General features: G+C 41.2%; 1 protein-coding gene and 10 non-coding genes across 14 annotated transcripts in view; 1 reads left to right on the top strand and 10 right to left on the bottom strand.

Annotated features, from left to right (window-relative positions):
* szt2 (SZT2 subunit of KICSTOR complex) overlaps positions 1-9,221 on the top strand; it is a 71,164-nt gene extending 61,943 nt beyond the window's left edge. For all 4 annotated transcript variants that reach the window (XM_026346126.1, XM_026346127.1, XM_026346128.1 and 1 more), the window contains 6 exons: positions 90-267; positions 349-471; positions 1,931-2,435; positions 3,581-3,691; positions 6,502-6,570; positions 6,669-9,221. In XM_026346126.1, the coding sequence (XP_026201911.1) occupies positions 90-267; positions 349-471; positions 1,931-2,435; positions 3,581-3,691; positions 6,502-6,570; positions 6,669-6,812 (1,130 nt within the window). In that variant the 3' untranslated portion in view covers positions 6,813-9,221. The remainder of the gene's footprint in view (positions 1-89; positions 268-348; positions 472-1,930; positions 2,436-3,580; positions 3,692-6,501; positions 6,571-6,668) is intronic.
* A 3,055-nt stretch (positions 9,222-12,276) lies between these two features.
* trnal-cag lies at positions 12,277-12,359 on the bottom strand. The gene has a single exon. It is a non-coding gene; the product is annotated as a tRNA-Leu (tRNA).
* Positions 12,360-13,108: 749 nt separating this feature from the next.
* Positions 13,109-13,180, bottom strand: trnaq-cug. The gene has a single exon. It is a non-coding gene; the product is annotated as a tRNA-Gln (tRNA).
* A 756-nt stretch (positions 13,181-13,936) lies between these two features.
* On the bottom strand, positions 13,937-14,008 carry trnaq-uug. The gene has a single exon. It is a non-coding gene; the product is annotated as a tRNA-Gln (tRNA).
* Positions 14,009-14,645: 637 nt separating this feature from the next.
* Positions 14,646-14,728, bottom strand: trnal-cag. Its single transcript has one exon. It is a non-coding gene; the product is annotated as a tRNA-Leu (tRNA).
* A 568-nt stretch (positions 14,729-15,296) lies between these two features.
* trnaq-uug lies at positions 15,297-15,368 on the bottom strand. The gene has a single exon. It is a non-coding gene; the product is annotated as a tRNA-Gln (tRNA).
* Positions 15,369-16,005: 637 nt separating this feature from the next.
* trnal-cag lies at positions 16,006-16,088 on the bottom strand. Its single transcript has one exon. It is a non-coding gene; the product is annotated as a tRNA-Leu (tRNA).
* A 749-nt stretch (positions 16,089-16,837) lies between these two features.
* On the bottom strand, positions 16,838-16,909 carry trnaq-cug. Its single transcript has one exon. It is a non-coding gene; the product is annotated as a tRNA-Gln (tRNA).
* An 801-nt stretch (positions 16,910-17,710) lies between these two features.
* trnal-cag lies at positions 17,711-17,793 on the bottom strand. The gene has a single exon. It is a non-coding gene; the product is annotated as a tRNA-Leu (tRNA).
* Positions 17,794-18,362: 569 nt separating this feature from the next.
* On the bottom strand, positions 18,363-18,434 carry trnaq-uug. The gene has a single exon. It is a non-coding gene; the product is annotated as a tRNA-Gln (tRNA).
* Positions 18,435-19,070: 636 nt separating this feature from the next.
* trnal-cag lies at positions 19,071-19,153 on the bottom strand. The gene has a single exon. It is a non-coding gene; the product is annotated as a tRNA-Leu (tRNA).
* Positions 19,154-19,576: the final 423 nt, after the last annotated feature.

The raw sequence follows: 19,576 nt of genomic DNA, 5'->3' as shown, positions 1-19,576 counted from the left end.
GACATGAAGGGTTTAACAGCCCTGTAAGTGTACAGGAAGAATTGGGATATCTGGTGTCTTTCTGATCCTTTGACTCTTGTGTTCATCAGGGAGTTTCTCCATCTCCACTGGGATGATTACAGCTCACCAGCTCTACAATTACATCACTGACCACGCCAGCACCTATGGCATGAAGCCGCTCCGCATGTCCAAGACTGCAGTCACCACTGATAACAAGAAAGGGACTCCTGACCTGCACGAGTATGCACTAGTGGCTCTATGGAACAGGTACAAATACCTCTGAATCACAGGATAAATCCACTCTCCTGCCTAGGCTGCTTCACATTCATGTTTGTATTTCTGCTTTAGCTCAGGTTCTTACAAGGATCTGGAGGGCCTGCACCACCATGACGACTTTGATGTGTCCTTGGTGGTGTGCCATAATGCTGCTCCATTTGAGGAGCAGTCAGATGGGGAGAGGCATTTGCTGAGGTAAGAAGATATTAAAGAACATACTCAGGAAGACATAAGGCTTAAAATAACAATCAATAATAACCATTATTAGGGAGAGCAGAGCTCAGCACACCACTATGATGCTCACCACATTCTGTAGCAAATCTGGGTAGCTGTTTCTGTCATAATTGATCACAATCTGATCACACTTCAGAGGTGTGCAGTGTGTTTTCCTGTAGTAAATGCAAGGTGTGTTTTTACTGTCCTAAAACTAGTCTGGTCTGGTGTTCCCAAACTCCTTTAGCTCTGTTGAAATGCAAGCATGCTTGTTCACCAAGCATACACCAATCTTTCCCCAGCAGTCTAGGAAGGTTCATAGATGTTCAGGCAAAGATCTGACAGGTCTGCAGAATCATTTTGTACATGTTTGGCAAGGATTGTCTTGGTTTAAGACACCTACAGACTGTGAGATTTCTTATAAGCTACTCTGCAACAGAAGAAGAAGGAAAGCTGACAGAGGAAGCATGATGCATTGGGCAATGTTATACTGGGTCCAATCATCCTTGTGGATGTTACTTTGACACCTACCACCCTGTACATGGTAAATGATCTGCACTTATATAGCGCTTTTCTACCTAAATGGCACTGAAAGCGCTTTACACTGCATCTCATTCACCCATTCAGACACACAAGCTCACACACACACTCACAGAGCTGCTATGCATTGGTTTTGAGGATTGTTGGTTAGTACACATGGGCTGTAGTAGCAGTCACAGAGTAAGATGGTCATCCTAAACTGCTGACACTGTTGGAATCTCTCCCCAACTTTATTGCCACCTTAACATGGTGGTCCTTGGAGAAGTACAAAACTCTGTTATCTATCTTCCTAGTCAGTAATAATAAATAGATATTACACTTGGCTTTGTTAAATTATTTAACAAAAAAAAAAAAAGTGAATGCAAAAAGATACATTTTCATAAACAATGTTTGCTTATATGAAAATTGAAGATAGATTCTGAAGGTTAAAATACTGTCAGGCACAATATGTTATACAGTATAAACACTAGACTGTATGGCTTTGAATAAACACAACAAACAATAATGCATTCTGCCTCCATAAATGAAATATTTAATGTATATGCTCTAAATATCTCCTTTCTGTGTTCAAAACACATTATGTTGCCCTAGCCTTACTTAGTCTGGTGTGGCCAGCAGCCTACAGTTGTTGATGCACACAAACCTGTTTGCTGTTTTATTCATGTAGTTCTAGTTTGCTTAGTCTCACTCAGGATATGTAGCAGTGACATTTTTAAAGCAAGTTCGGAGAAATGAAAATTCTGTTACCTCTTGAGGCCACGATTGATTGAATGCTTTTCAGTAAAAGTTGCATATTATCATTTTTTTGACTCTTTGGTTGTCATTTCATGTTTATAGCATAATTTCTATGCTGCAATAGAAATTAATGTTCTTATAAATCCTAATATAAATCTGCATATAGGTTACGGTTCTATGTGATCATGACCAGTCAGAGAGAGCTTTTCCCACGCCTCACTGCTGACATGCGCCGCTTCAAGAAGCTTCCTCAGATCCACCGTGATCCAAGTGAGGTGGGTGGTCGGCTTCCTCCAGATCGTGCAGAGGCTTGTGGGACACGTAGCGCTGAGCAAGATCTCTGGGAGGAAGCTGCAGCCGCCTCTGTCCCCAGTGATGGTAATGAGTTTTACCCTCTAGTGGGGGGTTGCCCAGGTGCTCAGGGGCTGTTCTACCCCTCCCCACTGTTCCCTCTGCTCAACAATGAGGTGGCATCAGCCCGCAGACAGATCCAGACCAGTGTGGAACAGGCAATGGGTCACTGCCGCAGGGATAACTTATGGAGGAGACTGTTTCACGGAGAGAACCTGGCCTTGGACAAACTGAAGCTGACCAAGTTGTCATTCAGTGAACTAGAGGAGCTACTGGAGGCTGTGCAGAGTCGCTCAGTGGGGGAGATAGACCCACAACTGGTAAGATTTCTGCCTAGGCCTGTCATTTTACATTCATCCACCATCCTTTAAGTCAAAACCTTTCAAGGCCTGGTAAAAAATACAAATAAAAATGATGGACCCAGATTGTCTGTAACTGCACTATGTAACTTTGGAATTGTTGTTTGTTAAGACTGTATGCATTGGTCATACTGTAATATTATTCTGATACAGACATTATGACACTTACTAATGCAAATTAAGTAAGGTTAGCTGGCATTAGCTTGCAAATCATTTGAAAGAAAAGCATGGATGCTCAAGGGCACAGTTACAGAAAGTAGTGATGAGAGTTTAGAAGCTACCTTATTCCAAAAGTAAGACACTGGAGAACAATCCCACATCAATTTTTTTAAATCAGTTTTCATTTATAGAACCCAAAATCACAACAATAAAAAATCACAATGCACTTTACATTGTAAGGTCAAGGCTCTACAGAATTATGTAAAAACGCCCAACAGATACCCCTTGTGCTGCACTAGGCAACAGTGGAGAGGTGTCTTCATAGAACATAGAGTGCAGAGTAAATCAATAAGTTTACCTATAAGAAATAACTTTCCTCATGTAAAATAGGTTCAGTTAAGGTAATCTATAAAGATCAGCAACAGTTTACTGATTTAAAACAGTCAAGATGTCCTTTTCTTGACACTCTCTCAAGGGTTTTCGCAAAAGTATGTTAGTGGAATAACTGGATAAATTAAACATCACAAATAAATTTAATAATAGATAATAATTTTTAGTATATAGTTAATATTTAATAGTTTAGCACTTGTCACACAAGACATTGTAGTCAGTGATTTACCTTTTTGTTTTTGTTTTTTTGTTTCTCCAACAGGTTTTTTATTTTTCATCAAAGTAATGACTTGCTTTTTTGTAGTAACAGCTCTTCAAAATTTATAGTAATGGTTAACTTGTTAACTTAGTTGTCCAGATTCATATGTCATCTGGAATATTCTCCATAGATGGAATATCTCACAGTAGAAAATAGAATAAGATAGATAAGAAGTAGACACACAGAAGTTTAGCCATAAAAAACTTTAACCATTTGTAATATATTTAACTGTGGAGAGAAGTAGAACAGTACACATACTGTATGTATCTCATTATGTGACTGGCACGTGTTGTTGTAGGACTGTTTTCTGACCATGAGTCCAGCCTGGTATCAGAGTTTGATCAAAGTCCTGCTGACCCGCTTCCCACAGAGCTGCAGACACTTCGACAGCAATGGAATCCAGTATCTGGTGAGATTCCCTTTTTTTAAACTTACATAAGAGCAAATATAGTATTGATCTAATGGACCAACAAAAGCTTATGTGTAAGTGGTGTTTTGTCTTTTCTTTGGACCCTCAGTGCTTCTCTGGTTTCAAAATAACCAGTGAACAGTCTTATTATTAAAATAATTGAGTCATTTTAACACAGAGAGCACCTTGTTTAAATCTAAAAGAGACTCTGATAAGTTTATTTTTTATCTTGAGAGGCATAATTGTGGAATCCTTTAGACTATATGGGAACACTCGTTACATTAGAAAATAAGAAAGTTCTAGCTTAAAATAATGTATGCCTTATTTCTAGTGACAGCCTCAGGTCTTTGCCCTTTCCCTGCTCTGTTACTAGCTGTATCTGTGTTTGTTAAAATGTGTAGATCAGGGGGTTCCAACCTGCCCTACTTGTCTTCTAACAATCCCTGCACTTCCAGCTTCCACTTCCAGATAGGCTGAGTGCACCTGATCCAGGTAGTCAGCAGTTGGTAGGGCAGGGATAGCTGCAGGTCAGTGACCCTTAAAGACCAGGATTTGGACACCACTGGTGTAAATGTCACATGTAAAGAGTGTTTACAGCTCCGTTTTGGATCAAATCCGAAATTTGTGTGTGAAGCTATCTGTATGCCCTAGAGGTGAGACTTCTTTCAGGCAACAAGTGGTTTCCATTCAGTTTTATCAAATGAGAAAGTCTATTAACCATACCATTGAAACTTGCTAACCATGCTAAGGTACAGACCCAACTAATTCAACTATAGCTTTGTTATAAAGATACAAATCTATGTATCATTGATTTGTTAAAATAAAGTGTGATTGATAAAACATGATCGATGCTAATTAGCTCTTAGACCTAAAAAGGCTACTCCAGTACCTTTATTTAAACATTTTGGACCAACTTGGATGTATGCATCAGGTCACCATCTTGCTGAAAAATCCAGTTGTGACATTAAGCTAGACTGGCAGCAGATTTCTTTACATTATCTTTTAAAACATGAGCATATTCTTCTTTCTTTATAACTGAACAGGGGTTTCTGTGACTGAAGCAGCAAAACAGCCCCACAGCATTATGCTCCCACCACCATGTTTACATTTAGCAGACGCTTTTATCCAAAGCGACTTACAAGTCATTACAAGGGTAGGCAGGGCAGCGTGAGGAGGTCTCCCTACTGGACATAGGCCACAGCTGGGATTTGAACCCCAGTCTCCCACATGGGAGGCAATGATGTTACCACTACACTAACCAGTTCTAAACCAGTACTAAACCAGTTCAATTCAATTTTATTTATCTAGCGCTTTTTACAATTGACATTGTCACAAAGCAGCTTTACACAACCAAAGAACAGTACATGAACAGTGAATATGTATGAGTCATAATAATCAGATTGTCCCTGATGAGCAAGCCGAGGGCGATGGTGGCAAGGAAAAACTCCCTGAGAAGGCTACAGGAAGAAACCTTGAGAGGAACCAGACTCAACAGGGAACCCATCCTCATATGGGTGATTACATGCTGTGTAGGCAGCAGGCAGTCCAGTATAACAGTTAAAGTCTTTAAGTTAATGTGGAGTCCAGTTAGTTAATTGCAGGCATTCATCTTACCCTCTACCTTATCAAGCCTTCCAGGGCCGACAGCCAAGAAACATCCCCTCCACATGATCCTGTCACCCCCTCATTTTACAGTGGGGATGGTGTGTTTGTGGTGATGTGCAATGTTTAGTGTGCACTAAACATAGCGTCTTGTCTGATGGACAAAAAGCGTCATTTTGGTCTCATCAGACCAAAGAACCCCCTGCCACTGGACAATGGACTCTTTCGAATGCCTATTGGTGAACACTATTCATGATTTAACATGAGTTTTCTTCAACAGTAGCTTTCCCCTTGCCACTCTCCCATAAAGCTTTGACTGATGAAGAACCCAACAACAGTTATTGTATGTACAGATTCTCCTATCTCAGTTGCTGAAGCTCCCTCAGAGTAGTCATCGGTGTGTTAGTGGCCTCTCTCACTAGTCTCCTTCTTACACAGTCACTCAGTTTGTGTGGACTGTCTGTTCAGTTGACATGTGCCATATTCGTATAATTTCTTAATGAGGTATTTTCTGAAATTTAGACTGACTGTTGGGTTCCTGGTGAACTACCTGACCAAGGTCTCTGCCAAACAACCAGCTTTAGGAAGACTCAATTATTATTATAGAATTAATATTATAGACAATTATTCTGATGACTGTGCTCCTGGAAACAGGCAGAGCTTTAGAAATGGTTTTATACTCTTGCCTTGTTTGTGTGTGTGTGTGTGTGTGTGTGTGTGTGTGTGTGTGTGTGTGTGTGTGTGTGTGTGTGTGTGTGTGTGTGTGTGTGTGTTTAGCTCAGTCATGTATTTTTTTTATCGTTCAGAGTGGAGCTCTGTATGGAACTGACAATACACAATACAAGTGACAATACACAATCCAAGTGTGTTTATAACTGTGTCTGCTCATGGGCATCGTTAACAAGAAGATGCAGAGCATCACTAGTCTTTGTCTGTAAATATTTACTGTATAATCAATGGTCATACCAGAATCTCACAATATTTCAGTTCTTGCTGGTTTCTGTGTTAAGAAACATTATGGTCCTGACTCAAAGAAAACAAACAGGAATTCATATATAGCTCTGACTGTGGTGTACTGTCAGCTGTACACCACCAAGAGTAATGTACAATTTAATCACAAAAGTGTTTCTCTTCATGTTTTACCTCATAAAGAAAATCAGTATGTGATGTAACTGTAATGTAAATCCATGTCTGTCTTTATGTTACAGGCTGTTCTGAACCAGAAGTTCACTGACTGCTTTGTTTTGGTCTTTCTGGACACCCAGGCTGGAAAAACAGTGAGTTAATAGACTGATAGCATTTGTATTATATAGATTCTGTTACAACTGTGCAAACGTCTCAGCAATGTTGCTTTTCTATGTTTTTCCTCCCAAAGAGTCTGAAGGTTGTATTTCGGGAACCGCTGCCGTCACAGCCGCAGCCCAGCAGCAGTCCTCCTCCCCAGCTGGTGTCCATGTATCATCACCTGGAGTCTGTCATTAACACAGCCTGCTACAACCTGTGGACAGGGCTCTTATAGAGCTGATCAGTGTGTTTCTGTATTTATGCCGGTACCGCCAAACCCAAACCCAGGAAAACTGATTGACTGTGTTGTTCGCAGGTTAGTTTTTTTAAAAGGGATGATGATCTTGCATCATCAGCTCACCCAGCTCGTAACCAATCAGATTAAAATCTAAACACAGAAACCCTCCATACCACATTGACTTCCTGTTTTACTTTGGAGCATCGGATGCATCATGTTCTGTTGATGTTAAATTGGACTTTTATATAGAGGGAGAGAAAATATTCTAGTTGGCCAGTGGTGATCCAACTCTGATCTGACTCCCATTTGTTGATGTTTTAACTCTTCAGGTGCCTGAGTCTGGACAGTACAACTCTCATTACTGCTACATGATCTCATGTACACTTATCTCTTTATGCTGTGTGCAGTAAAACTGTCTGTAGTGAAGTTCCAGTTTCTCTAGACTAAAGAAGGTGGATACACATGAAATAGCAGAGCTGCTAGATAAAGCTGGACACATGCTGCGTTTTTTAATCAGCCTTTACTCTCTGTTCACAATTTATTGATTACCTGCTAGCACTTTATGGTAAAGGTACATGACCATTAATTCATGTATATGAACATCGTTAATGATGTTCATATAAATGTATTGTACTTTATTAAGGCATGAGCTACTAATTGTTGTATGTCTTGCCCTAAAAGTTCTTTAATTATTACATATAATACTTCATAATCATAATTTTTGTACCTTCATCATAAAGTGTTACTGATTAACCAAGCAGCTACAACATAAAGAGTGAAACCCCTGGCTGGTTTGGACAGTTTCAATAACGATTATATAGATAAGACATCCTTAAAAAATCAAGTCCAAACTGCTTCACTCTGCAAAGGCCACTTTTTTTAAGAGACAGACTTTAACCACAGGAACTTGAACCATTTTAAACTATTACATCTGTTACATCAACACAGAGATCCATCAGGATTCAGATTCTGCTCAAAAACCTCAGTTTGTTATCAGAGAAACTTTTGCTCAGACACTGATTAAATTCAAACTCCAGCTGAGAGTGGATAAAGTCTGGGCTGAGGAGCCTGTTGGGTCGGATCCACAGAGTCGGAATCAGTTCTCAGATTTTAAGAGACTTAAGACTAGGACAGAGCTTCATTCATTAGTTCGTTCTAGGCAGGTAGAAGAAATATAGAAAGTAGAAAAGATTTGCCCACCTTGACTTACATCTTACATCAGTGAAATGTTTTCAGACTGATGAGAACAGAGAGGAAGGTCCTACAATACTGTACCATGACAGATTATGATCTGATGGAAATAGAGAATTCTTTGTTTGATGTTGTTTTTTCATCAGTGGAGACCCTTTCTTTTCAGAAACATCCTAAATGTGGATCAGCAGTTTGGTTTTACCAATGTGAAGCTTCTTATTGAATCAGCCTGAGTCAGTCAACACTTCTGACTGTATAACTGCACATTTCATGTTCCACAGCTTCATTCACAGGTCGGATTTATCTTGAATCTTGTGCCTTCTGACAGCATTGTGCTTGCTCTACACAGTACGTCAGTGTTTTCTGTGAGAGTCGCTTCTATGAAAAAAGCTTCTATGGTCCAATTCAGTGTCAAACGTGCTTCCCACCTGAACCCCACTGCCACATCTGAAGTGCCTTTATCTGTTTATTTCTTTTTGAAGTGATACTGTTGTCATTCCATCAGCTCTGCGTAGAAGCTCTTCGGAAAAACACACTCCTGGTGTTCTGCAGCGAAAGTGCCTGAGTCGGTTTGGAGAAATGAGACAAGAAAATGCCTTTCATAAGCCCGAGAATGGCTCATGTTAACTTTGATGATTTGCCTAATAGCATTGCCACATGTCATCAGTCCTGAGTGTTTCCAACGCATGTTGAAGGTGGTAATTCTGACTTTTTCTGTGTGTTCTGAAATTATTATGCTGTTGATCATGGCTCACTTCACAATGGGCTATAAAACCAGCTTACTACATCACGACAACATTAAAGCTTGATATCGATAGAAGCACCCACATTAATGACATTCAGCCTTAGATTTCTGCACATGTTCACTGGTATGAAACCAAGAACTATTTGGAGCTTCTCTATGGACGGACAATGAAGGAATGTTAGTGTTCTCAGAGAATTCAGTCTTGAAGCTACACACTGGATCCTCATTAGGGATGTAATGATTCTCCAAATCCACAGTTTGGGTCTTGGTTTCAGGACCATTACACCATGCATCATGCAAAATGTGAACTGTACAAGTTAGCCCTGAGCATTTTAACACTGTAATATAAACACTGCACTGTCTCTAACTGTATAATGTATATTGTGTATATACAGAGGACTTTATACAGTATGTGAAATGCTAAATAAAGCAGTAGGAGAATGTGAATAAGAATGTGTTGAGTAGTTTATTTGATAAGTGTGGCTCTTTCAGCAGGATATAGCGGGCATGGGAGATCAGTTGGATTAAGGTCCAGTGATTGACTTGGAAAGTCTAAATGGATTTTGGGATCATTATCTTGTTGCATGTTGAAGCTCCTCTTGATGAGTTTAGATGCCCTTCTCTGTAAATTAGCAGACAAAATGTGGATCACGAGCAGACCCTTTCTTCCTCCATACACCAGCCTTTCCATCACTTTGGTAAAGGTTAATCTTAGTATTAACAGCCCATACAACTTCTTCCATTGTGATATCTTCACCCCTGCTCTCTGGAGGTTGTTCTTGGTGTCACAGATTGTTGTTTTGGGGTTTTTCTTCACAGCTCTTTTAATGCTTCTGTCATCAGCTGTTGTTTTCTTGACTGACCCATTATGTAAATGTTGCTCCGTACACCAGTGGTTTCTTTCTTTTTCAGGATGTTCCAAATTGTACTATTGTATTGGTTATTCCCAGTGTTTGTGCAGTTCTTTTGGTGGTTCGTTTCTCTTTTCTCAGATTCAAAATTCAGGTTCAAATGCTATATTGTACAGAGTCATTAAAGATAATTTAAACCCACCGATGTTACAGAGGAACCCATCCCATCCTACATCTTGAACAAGTTCTACACTTCAATCACATTCAGGCATCATACCAAAGCCATTCATACTAATTTTACTGAGTACAAATCTTTTGTACAAGCACAAATCTTTTTTGCAGTGTACACAAACTTTTTTTATTATTAAGTGCTGCAGATTCTACAGATGCAGTTTTAGTAAAAGTATAGAACCTCTCTACAAATACAAATCTATGCTAAGGGAACTAAACCTATGTGTACAAGTACACAGTTTTTGTTATTTATATTGATGATTTCCTCCGAACCTTGAAGTTTGATTGTGGAAGCTCACTGATCCAGTTTACTCTTGCTATAGTCAGAGATCTTGTGCACCAGCTCACCAACTTCAAATCACCTCAGTCAAATCCACAAATACATTAACGCATACATTAAATAATCATCCAGACCTTCCCTCAGTGTTCACCAAGAACTTTGGTGTGAAGGCTGTGATGAAAACCTCTTTCCTGCTCACCTGGGAGGAGCCAGAAACCTATAAATCTCAAGTGCCACTCAAGGTAAGTTCCACCCTCAGTTCTACAAAGACACAGACAGTAGCTGCACAAAACAGATGTTACACTGAATTTAACTCCAGGATCAGTGGTGTTAGTGTTAACTCAACCATCCATAGGAGGTTTTTCATGGTAGGTATGTGTTGTAGGAACTGTATACTGCATGCACAGTTGGAGGCATTAAGATAATATAATGAGTGTAATAGGAAAATACATTTATTACATTTAAACTTGATAATTTGGAATACACAACCAACTCAGGTCTTGCTTTGAAACTTTTATTACCATTTATCTATGGTAATAACCTGTGATGAGTAAGATACAGAAACCATTCATTTTCGATCAGTCTGAACATGCTGCTTGATACAAGATGCTCCATTATAAACAACTGAGTAAATAATGTACAGCTAAAATATAAAATGAGGAATATAAATATTACAAGGTATTACTGCAACTTTTAGTGGTCGCAGAACATTTTGGGATCAACAACTAGACTCTACTAAATCAAAATACATATTACTGAAGTGTGGATATCAGTTTTTGTACATCTTTCTTAAAAAGAGATGATGCTTCTTAATAATGCTTTGAATAATCATGGGGTGTTTTTTTTTTTTCTTTCAATCTGTCTATGCTGGCTAATATTGTTAAAACACATGATCACCAGTCAAAAGAGTTTTTACATGCTCATTTTTTTCTGTCTCAGTATTGTGGGCTGTCTGAATACACCCTTTTCTGTACTGAAGTTATACTTATAGCATACAAAGCATGTTAAAACATTTCCAACGTTAGTTAAGTAAAATTCATATTTTTATTATATCTGTAAGCATATTGTCTATGAGACATTTACTAATATGTTTGTTCTTTGCTGTAAAAACAAAATCTAGATTTAGTAAAAGTTAAATGACATTTAGACATATTGTTTTAAAAAGTGCACTTATGTAACAAGATAAGATAAATTGAAATATAAATAATTAAACCATTTTAAAATTGAACATTGTTCTATTTTTTTAAAAATACCTTTAATACAATGCTTTAACAGTATATTTATAGCAGGTACACTCAAAACATGCATTTAATGTATGATACACTTAAAGTATATCAGATAAAAGATCACTACCTCAATATTTTTAAATATGTTTTAGTATACTTACTTAGTACTACTATTATTTAAATAAAATTTAAATACAACTTAATGGAGATGCAGTACTCTGTAGTGGATTTTACCATCTAGCACCATCATTAGTATTCCAACAGGACAATAACAGCAAGCACATCTCTAGTTACCTAGATGACTCCAGATGTTAAAATGCATTCATTTTTGATCAGCCAAAAAAGACCCACGTTACATCACTTTTCAGATGTCAGCAAACAATTTCAAACGCAGCTCTTAGCAAAACCTGAAAAAGGTTTGTCAGCAAAGCTTGCATTTTGAAAACATGAACCACCGTGTCAATGGTACTGCGGTGTGATGTCATTGGTATGCATCATCTAAATGGCAACTTCATGTACAATAAACTGCATCACGAATGAACAAAACCAATAAATCCTTGAGAGATGTAATGGAACACTCTCTGGACTTTTTATCCAGTGATATGTGTTTCAGATTATATGGTCCAGGGTTCTCGTTGGAACCTCAGGTGAAAGAGTTTCAATTGCCGACTGTGGGTATAGCATAGTTTCTGCTCATTACAGAAACACTGGGTTCTAGGCGCTTCCACCAAACTGTGGCTTGCTGCATTCCATTAGCATAAAGCGTTGCAGCGTGTCAACTGTAATGTACAAACGGCATGAACTGGTTCTTATTACCCTGTTTGCACAAGAGCTATTTTTACAGAGACAGTTCAAGTGACAACAGGGCCTGTATGTGACCTGGAGCACACTTGACTTTTCTAGTACATGCCACAAAACCTCATAATTACAGAGTAGCTGTCAGAAGTGGGATTCGAACCCACGCCTCCAGGGGAGACTGCGACCTGAACGCAGCGCCTTAGACCGCTCGGCCATCCTGACTTGAGAAGGTGCTGATTTTGCACTCCAAGGCAAGCGGCACAGACAGCACTTAGCCTCAGCACACTCAACGTAAAGAAGAACTAAAACCATAACCTTGTCTTCCACCCAGTCTCTCAGCCAGGTCAATGTTAGAAGTCAGCTCCTATTCCAGATGTTCTGCCTTTAAGTGGCCGTGAATCGACTGCGATGTCTTTCAAGTGTAGGTTTCTTTCTCAGAAAGTGACGCAGGGTAAATGTACTTTAAGCAAGGTCTACGATGCATCAGTGCGCTGAAGCACTGTAAACTGTAGTGTATTGGACTTGCTGGAATAAGTAAAAACAGGCACTGCCAAACTGACCGCCATCAGTGATTGTCAGCCTTTACCTTAAGAATGTTAGAAGATCATGCCACATTGGGTTCCTTCTCATTCCTTAAACTCTTCACTGAGTCAACAGTAGGCTTGTCTGAAACTTTCCGATGCATAGTCCAGTGTGCCAACCATTACACAATGCAACCACCGTACGTCATGGTTTGACTTTGGGGCGCACTGGCGTTGCGATATCTCTCTCACTATATGTGTCTACGCGAGACGCAGAGTAGTTTTAGTAGGTGGTCGTAGTTTTGCATGAATGCAATGAAGTACCTTGACTTGGTACATGTTGAAGTCGTGGGACTGGGCTTTTGCTCAACCATTGCCGCACAGCAGGTCACACAAGATCCCACGAGCCTGGGTGATTGCACAACTTAAATTTAACACCCGCAACAAACGAGGTCCCACCGAGATTTGAACTCGGATCGCTGGATTCAGAGTCCAGAGTGCTAACCATTACACCATGGAACCAACAGGTAGGGGTGTAGGGCCTCTCGTAGAACATACTGTTGCGTAAAATCCCCCTGAATCAGAACTGTAGCTAGTTTAAAAACAATTTGAAACATATCTTTAACCCAGCGCTTGTCAGCAAAACTTGCAATTTGCAATTTCAGTTTGTCATTTCAAGTACAAGCCAGAGATTACGTAAATACGGCCACTGCCAATTTGACGAGCGTCCGTAATTGTCACTCTTCAACTTGAGCATGTTACAAGATCTTGTCAAGCTAGGCTGCCTAGGGTTAAGTCTGGTTCTTTAAAGTCTTAATTGTGTCATCAGCAGGTTTGTCTGAAACTGCCTGATCCAGAGTCCAAAGCTCTAACCACTACACAATGCAACCACCGTATGCTATGGCTTGACTTTGGGCGCATTGGCGTTGCTGGATTAGAGACGCTCTTTCTGGTAAGCTCACTGCGTGTGTCAGTTTGTATAGAAGCTCAGCTTCCCCCTACCGTCCCGAAACGGATCCATGCAACTTTACGATATCTCACTATATGTATCCAAGAGGGATGCAGAGTAGTTTTAGGGGGATGTAGTTTTAGTAGGTGATCGTAGTTTCGCATCAGTGCAAAGAAGTACTTTGACTTGGTGTGTGTTGAACTGGTTAGACTGGGATTTTCCTAATTGAGTTGGAAGAGCGATTGCTGCACAGTAGTTTACACAAAATCCCATGAGCCTGGCTGATTGCACCGGATTGTGTGACTCAAATTTAACACCCAGTGCAAAACAGGTCCTACTGAGATTTGAACTCAGATCGCTGGAGTCAAAGTCCAGAGTGCTAACCATTACACCATAGAACCAAGGCGTGCAGTGACGGGACTATCTTGAAACACCTTCTTACATAACAACCCACCGATTCAAAAGGCTAGCTAATGGCAAACAATTTCAAACGCAGCTCTTAGCAAAAGCTGAAAAAGGTTTGTCAGCAAAGCTTGCATTTTGACAACATTAACCACCGTGTCAATGGTACTGCGGTGTGATGTCATTGGTATGCATCATCTTAATGACAACGTCATGTACAATAAACTGCATCACGAATGAACAAAAGCAGTAAATCCTTGAGAGATGTAATGGAACACTCTCTGGACTTTTTATCCAGTGATGTGTGTTTCAGATTATATGGTCCAGGGTTCTCGTTGGAACCTCAGGTGAAAGCGTTTCAATTGCCGACTGTGGGTATAGCATAGTTTCTGCTCATTACAGAAACACTGGGTTCTAGGCGCTTCCACCAAACTGTGGCTTGCTGCATCCATTAGCATAAAGCGTTGCAGCGTGTCAACTGTAATGTACAAACGGCATGAACTGGTTCTTATTACCCTGTTTGCACAAGAGCTATTTTTACAGAGACAGTTCAAGTGACAACAGGGCCTGTATGTGACCTGGAGCACACTTGACTTTTCTAGTACGTGCCACGAAACCTCATAATTACAGATAAGCTGTCAGAAGTGGGATTCGAACCCACGCCTCCAGGGGAGACTGCGACCTGAACGCAGCGCCTTAGACCGCTCGGCCATCCTGACTTGAGAAGGTGCTGATTTTGCACTCCAAGGCAAGCGGCACAGACAGCACTTAGCCTCAGCACACTCAACGTAAAGGAGAGCTAAAACCATAACCTTGTCTTCCACCCAGTCTCTCAGCCAGGTCAATGTTAGAAGTCAGCTCCTATTCCAGATGTTCTGCCTTTAAGTGGCCGTGAATCGACTGCGATGTCTTTCAAGTGTAGGTTTCTTTCTCAGAAAGTGACACAGGGTAAATGTACTTTAAGCAAGGTGTACGATGCATCAGTGCGCTGAAGCACTGTAAACCGTAGTGTATTGGACTTGCTGGAATAAGTAAAAACAGGCACTGCCAAACTGACCGCCATCAGTGATTGTCAGTAGTTTTAGGGGGATGTAGTTTTAGTAGGTGATCGTAGTTTCGCATCAGTGCAAAGAAGTACTTTGACTTGGTATGTGTTGAACTGGTTAGACTGGGATTTTCCTAATTGAGTTGGAAGAGCGATTGCTGCACAGTAGTTTACACAAAATCCCACGAGCCTGGCTGATTGCACCGGATTGTGTGACTCAAATTTAACACCCAGTGCAAAACAGGTCCTACTGAGATTTGAACTCAGATCGCTGGAGTCAAAGTCCAGAGTGCTAACCATTACACCATAGAACCAAGGCGTGCAGAGAAGAGACTATCTTGAAACACCTTCTTACATAACAACCCACCGATTCAAAAGGCTAGCTAATGGCAAACAATTTCAAACGCAGCTCTTAGCAAAAGCTGAAAAAGGTTTGTCAGCAAAGCTTGCATTTTGACAACATTAACCACCGTGTCAATGGTACTGCGGTGTGATGTCATTGGTATGCATCATCTTAATGACAACGTCATGTACAATAAACTGCATCACGAATGAACAAAAGCAGTAAATCCTTGAGAGATGTAATGGAACACTCTCTGGACTTTTTATCCAGTGATGTGTGTTTCAGATTATATGGTCCAGGGTTCTCGTTGGAACCTCAGGTGAAAGCGTTTCAATTGCCGACTGTGGGTATAGCATAGTTTCTGCTCATTACAGAAACACTGGGTTCTAGGCGCTTCCACCAAACTGTGGCTTGCTGCATCCATTAGCATAAAGCGTTGCAGCGTGTCAACTGTAATGTACAAACGGCATGAACTGGTTCTTATTACCCTGTTTGCACAAGAGCTATTTTTACAGAGACAGTTCAAGTGACAACAGGGCCTGTATGTGACCTGGAGCACACTTGACTTTTCTAGTATGTGCCACGAAACCTCATAATTACAGATAAGCTGTCAGAAGTGGGATTCGAACCCACGCCTCCAGGGGAGACTGCGACCTGAACGCAGCGCCTTAGACCGCTCGGCCATCCTGACTTGAGAAGGTGCTGATTTTGCACTCCAAGGCAAGCGGCACAGACAGCACTTAGCCTCAGCACACTCAACGTAAAGGAGAGCTAAAACCATAACCTTGTCTTCCACCCAGTCTCTCAGCCAGGTCAATGTTAGAAGTCAGCTCCTATTCCAGATGTTCTGCCTTTAAGTGGCCGTGAATCGACTGCGATGTCTTTCAAGTGTAGGTTTCTTTCTCAGAAAGTGACACAGGGTAAATGTACTTTAAGCAAGGTGTACGATGCATCAGTGCGCTGAAGCACTGTAAACCGTAGTGTATTGGACTTGCTGGAATAAGTAAAAACAGGCACTGCCAAACTGACCGCCATCAGTGATTGTCAGCCTTTACCTTAAGAATGTTAGAAGATCATGCCACATTGGGTTCCTTCTCATTCCTTAAATTCTTCACTGAGTCAACAGTAGGCTTGTCTGAAACTTTCCGATGCATAGTCCAGTGTGCCAACCATTACACAATGCAACCACCGTACGTCATGGTTTGACTTTGGGGCGCACTGGCGTTGCGATATCTCTCTCACTATATGTGTCTACGCGAGACGCAGAGTAGTTTTAGTAGGTGGTCGTAGTTTTGCATGAATGCAATGAAGTACTTTGACTTGGTACATGTTGAAGTCGTGGGACTGGGCTTTTCCTCAACCATTGCCGCACAGCAGGTCACACAAGATCCCACGAGCCTGGGTAATTGCACGACTTAAATTTAACACCCGCAACAAACGAGGTCCCACCGAGATTTGAACTCGGATCGCTGGATTCAGAGTCCAGAGTGCTAACCATTACACCATGGAACCAACAGGTAGGGGTGTGGGGCCTCTCGTAGAACATTCTGTTGCGTAAAATCCCCCTGAATCAGAACTGTAGCTAGTTTAAAAACAATTTGAAACATATCTTTAACCCAGCGCTTGTCAGCAAAACTTGCAATTTGCAATTTCAGTTTGTCATTTCAAGTACAAGCCAGGGATTACGTAAATACGGCCACTGCCAATTTGACGAGCATCCGTAATTGTCACTCTTCAACTTGAGCATGTTACAAGGTCTTGTCAAGCTAGACTGCCTAGGGTTAATTCTGGTTCTTTAAAGTCTTAATTGTGTCATCAGCAGGTTTGTCTGAAACTGCCTGATCCAGAGTCATTGTGATGTCATTGGTATGCATCATCTTAATGACAACGTCATGTACAATAAACTGCATCACGAATGAACAAAAGCAGTAAATCCTTGAGAGATGTAATGGAACACTCTCTGGACTTTTTATCCAGTGATGTGTGTTTCAGATTATATGGTCCAGGGTTCTCGTTGGAACCTCAGGTGAAAGCGTTTCAATTGCCGACTGTGGGTATAGCATAGTTTCTGCTCATTACAGAAACACTGGGTTCTAGGCGCTTCCACCAAACTGTGGCTTGCTGCATCCATTAGCATAAAGCGTTGCAGCGGTCAACGTAAATGTACAAACGGCATGGAACTGGTCTTATTACCCTGTTGCACAAGAGCTATTTTTACAGAGACAGTTCAAGTGACAACAGGGCCTGTATGTGACCTGGAGCACACTTGACTTTTCTAGTACATGCCACAAAACCTCATAATTACAGATAAGCTGTCAGAAGTGGGATTCGAACCCACGCCTCCAGGGGAGACTGCGACCTGAACGCAGCGCCTTAGACCGCTCGGCCATCCTGACTTGAGAAGGTGCTGATTTTGCACTCCAAGGCAAGCGGCACAGACAGCACTTGGCCTCAGCACACTCAACGTAAAGGAGAGCTAAAACCATAACCTTGTCTTCCACCCAGTCTCTCAGCCAGGTCAATGTTAGAAGTCAGCTCCTATTCCAGATGTTCTGCCTTTAAGTGGCCGTGAATCGACTGCGATGTCTTTCAAGTGTAGGTTTCTTTCTCAGAAAGTGACACAGGGTAAATGTACTTTAAGCAAGGTGTACGATGCATCAGTGCGCTGAAGCACTGTAAACCGTAGTGTATTGGACTTGCTGGAATAAGTAAAAAACAGGCACTGCCAAACTGACCGCCATCAGTGATTGTCAGTAGTTTTAGGGGGATGTAGTTTTAGTAGGTGATCGTAGTTTCGCATCAGTGCAAAGAAGTACTTTGACTTGGTATGTGTTGAACTGGTTAGACTGGGATTTTCCTAATTGAGTTGGAAGAGCGATTGCTGCACAGTAGTTTACACAAAATCCCACGAGCCTGGCTGATTGCACCGGATTGTGTGACTCAAATTTAACACCCAGTGCAAAACAGGTCCTACTGAGATTTGAACTCAGATCGCTGGAGTCAAAGTCCAGAGTGCTAACCATTACACCATAGAACCAAGGCGTGCAGAGAAGAGACTATCTTGAAACACCTTCTTACATAACAACCCACCGATTCAAAAGGGTAGCTAATGGCAAACAATTTCAAACGCAGCTCTTAGCAAAAGCTGAAAAAGGTTTGTCAGCAAAGCTTGCATTTTGACAACATTAACCACCGTGTCAATGGTACTGCGGTGTGATGTCATTGGTATGCATCATCTTAATGACAACGTCATGTACATAAACTGCATCACGAATGAACAAAAGCAGTAAATCCTTGAGAGATGTAATGGAACACTCTCTGGACTTTTTATCCAGTGATGTGTGTTTCAGATTATATGGTCCAGGGTTCTCGTTGGAACCTCAGGTGAAAGCGTTTCAATTGCCGACTGTGGGTATAGCATAGTTTCTGCTCATTACAGAAACACTGGGTTCTAGGCGCTTCCACCAAACTGTGGCTTGCTGCATCCATTAGCATAAAGCGTTGCAGCGTGTCAACTGTAATGTACAAACGGCATGAACTGGTTCTTTTTACCCTGTTGGCACAAGAGCTATTTTTACAGAGACAGTTCAAGTGACAACAGGGCCTGTATGTGACCTGGAGCACACTTGACTTTTCTAGTACGTGCCACGAAACCTCATAATTACAGATAAGCTGTCAGAAGTGGGATTCGAACCCACGCCTCCAGGGGAGACTGCGACCTGAACGCAGCGCCTTAGACCGCTCGGCCATCCTGACTTGAGAAGGTGCTGATTTTGCACTCCAAGGCAAGCGGCACAGACAGCACTTAGCCTCAGCACACTCAACGTAAAGGAGAGCTAAAACCATAACCTTGTCTTCCACCCAGTCTCTCAGGCCAGGTCAATGTTAGAAGTCAGCTCCTATTCCAGATGTTCTGCCTTTAAGTGGCCGTGAATCGACTGCGATGTCTTTCAAGTGTAGGTTTCTTTCTCAGAAAGTGACACAGGGTAAATGTACTTTAAGCAAGGTGTACGATGCATCAGTGCGCTGAAGCACTGTAAACCGTAGTGTATTGGACTTGCTGGAATAAGTAAAAACAGGCACTGCCAAACTGACCGCCATCAGTGATTGTCAGCCTTTACCTTAAGAATGTTAGAAGATCATGCCACATTGGGTTCCTTCTCATTCCTTAAATTCTTC

This window comes from Anabas testudineus, chromosome 4, assembly GCF_900324465.2.
Source record: "Anabas testudineus chromosome 4, fAnaTes1.2, whole genome shotgun sequence".
NCBI lineage: Eukaryota > Metazoa > Chordata > Actinopteri > Anabantiformes > Anabantidae > Anabas > Anabas testudineus.
This window is presented reverse-complemented; position numbering and strand designations above follow the sequence as displayed.